Source organism: Mus pahari, chromosome 4, assembly GCF_900095145.1.
Source record: "Mus pahari chromosome 4, PAHARI_EIJ_v1.1, whole genome shotgun sequence".
NCBI lineage: Eukaryota > Metazoa > Chordata > Mammalia > Rodentia > Muridae > Mus > Mus pahari.
In genome coordinates, this window is record NC_034593.1 from 51,490,887 (window position 1) to 51,494,156 (window position 3,270).

The window sequence follows — 3,270 nt, forward strand, 5'->3', positions numbered from 1 at the left end:
GAGAGAGAGAGAGAGAGAGAGAGAGAGAGAGAGAGAGAGAGAGAGAGAGAGAGAAAATGTAAGGTTGCTTCACAGGAAACTTTCATTGTGAATTCCCAAGATTATCAGTAGCTAGATTATACATAACCATGTTCTATCAGTGATAACATTAACACAGTTATTTTACTTTTAAAATCTAAATGATTTAAAGTTTTTTTTTTTTTTTCTTCAGACAGGGTTTCTCTGTGTAATAACCCTGGCTGTTCTGGAACTCACTTTGTAGACCAGGCTGGCCTCGAACTCTCAGAGATCTGCCTGCCTCTGCCTCTGCCTCCCAAGTGCTGGGACTAAAGGCATGAGCCACCATGCCCAGCTTAAACTACTTTTTAAATGCACATACCATTACTTTGGTTCCAAGGCTGATTGTTGCCTGTTGGCCCATAGCTAGAAAATTAATGGAGACCTTGTCTTGTTCTAGGATGCGAATTCCAATGTAACGGTTCAGAGCCAGAAAGATGGGTTTAAATGAGACACAGGATGAGGAAGGCATGGTACTTGACCAGTTCCAAGTTCGTAGCCTGTTGCCGGCTTGATCTGAGTATTGGCCTCCCAAGATGTTGATGAATACCCTGGAAGGCAACCAGAATGATCAATAAGCGACCTAGGTGTCGTGGCTCACCCCTGCCATCACAGCGTTCAGCCCGATGTGGGGGGAAGGAATGGCAGAGTGGGACTTTGGTTCAAAAGACAGAAACAAAAAAGCCTCACCATTGAAAGTAGTATATAATTCAAGACTGAATTGGCTCTGTCACATCCTAACCAAGGCAGATGAATGGCTGAATCCTTAGATAACTTTAGAGGCGACACTACTCACGTTACCATATACTAGGTTTAAATTGAAGTGTGCTGATGGACTAAAGTGGGTCCAAAAGTGGCTGAGAGGTGGAGGGAAGCCCTGAAGGTTTCATCTGGGAAGAGAAAGGATGGAGAGGGGAAGCCCTTCCTGACAGAGGAGGGATCAATGGTTAGATTTCCATCAGGCAAAAATGTAGGGCAGCGGATGTAAATTTCACAGATGCCCAATCAGTCCTTGTTTAAGAGAGCTGACACAGTTACAAATTAAGCACCCCTCCTTTTATGCTTTTCTTTTGGGGGGGGGTGGTGGTGAGAGGATGCTGGTGATTGAAGCCAGGGCTTTGGTTCAGCTCATGAGCTGGGGTGCACAAGGGGCCACTGAGGCTCTGGAGGCTGGGTGTGGAAAACAGGGGCTCAGGGATACTTTTGAGTTCACTGCAATGGAGAAAAATTCTAGAGCAGAGCAAAGATGTGACTTGAATCAACTGGGCCTCTCCAATGACACGGTGTTGCCAGCGCCATATTTGCTACAGTACAAACAGTCACGCTTGTGCAAGGTTCTGTGGCGCTAACTGCCACTCTCATCCTACCTTACCTCAGCAGAGGTAACCATCCCTACCATGAGGAGAGTTCTGTATTCTCAGAAGGGTGGCTTGCTTGGGCAATTCATTTCCTTTTTAACTCTGGGAAATGCTCGTGAAAGCCCCCATGAGTAAGATAACTAATATCTTGTTTCTCTAGCACTGACTGACTACCTGATAGCAAAAGAAATGCAAAACCCAGAAGTTATCTTACTGGATTCAGAGGTCGCCCACGGGAACGATCTCACTGTCTTTTAAGTAACAATAATATTCGACCACACCGATCTGAATCAGTTCTTTGTTTGTGGAGTTTACATCGTAGATGTAGCTGTGAAAGGGTAAAGAGTCAGGATGTGCCTTCAAGGAGCTCCAGTGCCCAGAGAACACAGATGTACTGCACAGAGGCAGAGAGGAGGAGCTTTGAGGATGCCAGATCCAGTCAGAGTACTCAAGAGTTCAGCTCATGTGGTTTAAGATCCCTAAAATTGGCTGGCCTCTATAGCTTGTTGAGTTAACATAGGCGACAATTACAACACTCCACTCAATGTAACACAGACTTACTACTGAATCCTGAAGGATAAGTAGAAATTGACCATTGTACACTGTGTTAACGGATTGATTACTACTATGGGCTAGAAATACAGATACCTGTGTCCCAGTTTGGTGAGCAATGGCAAGATTCAAGCTTGGCCAGTTACTGTGACAGAGTTTTACCAGTGAGACTGTAGTGACACATGATTTGAAAAGCCAACCGTGGTGGCTTATACGTGTAATCTAGCACTTCAGAAGATGAAGGTCACAAATGTGAGGCTAGCCTGCCCTGTAGAAGGAATTACAGTCTAACTACAGTCTAACTACGGCTATAGAGTAAGAGTGTGTCCTTAAAGATTAAAGGAAGTAATATGAAGTCATAGAGTGTATATAGGATCTTTCTATAGAGACTTGAATCTTTCTCTATTATGATGATGTGCGTATGGTGGGGGCTGCCTGTAAGCCACAGCATGTGTGTGGGGGTCCCAGGATGACTTTGTCTAGGCAGCTCTCTCCTTCCACCTCATCTGTGTGTTCCAGGGACAGAACTGGTGTTGCCAGACGTGCATGGGAAATGCCTTTCCAGGCATTCTGGATCCAGGGATTTCGTTTGTGTGTCACTGTCTGACACACTGACAGGAAGACCTCTACTTAGGAATGTAGCTCAGGAGTAAGCAACACGGTGTGGTGTGCCTCTGAGTTATATTATGATCTAAAGACCACTAACTGAAATAAATCTTTCTAAAGCCTTTCTTACTGTTGAAGAGGAAAAAAAAAATACAATTAAAACAGTGAAAAAAATCATCCAACATACTAAAATAGCAGCCAGGACCTGAGAAACGCACCAGACATTTCCGTTGGGGTGACAGCAGGAGCCTCTTCCGGAGGAGTCAAACAGTGCCAGGAGGGTGGGGCTGGTGGGCGTGTCTTCTTGGATTATACAAATAAAACCATCTGTCTTGTTGGGCACTCGGATGATGGCTAGGTTTCCAGACGGATAGCTGAGATCAGATAAGGTCCTCCGAGTAAGCTAGTGACGCTGGACTATTTGTGGAATAAAGTTAATCTATGAGGATCTGTTCGACGTTATGAAGCATAATCTCGAAGACCTTTCAGAGAAAGGGTCTCTGTTACTTTTAATACAAAGGAGTTGTATGTATGCCTTTATATGAGACGGAATGAATTTATGAAATGCAAAAGCTCCCAACAACATTGTAAGGAATAGAATTTAGAAATATGGAGCCGGGCGTGGTGGCGCATGCCTTTAATCCCAGCACTCGGGAGGCAGAGGCAGGCGAATTTCTGAGTTCGAGGCCAGCCTGGT

General features: G+C 44.8%; 1 protein-coding gene across 1 annotated transcript in view; it reads right to left on the reverse strand.

Moving 5' to 3' along the window:
• Nucleotides 1–3,270, reverse strand: part of Erich6 (glutamate rich 6) — a 24,717-nt gene that overhangs the window by 2,139 nt on the left and 19,308 nt on the right. Inside the window, exons 12-13 of the mRNA XM_021197121.1 lie at nucleotides 2,792–2,947; nucleotides 380–608 (exon numbers count right to left, since the gene is read on the reverse strand). Of these exons, the coding sequence (XP_021052780.1) occupies nucleotides 380–608; nucleotides 2,792–2,947 (385 nt within the window). The remainder of the gene's footprint in view (nucleotides 1–379; nucleotides 609–2,791; nucleotides 2,948–3,270) is intronic.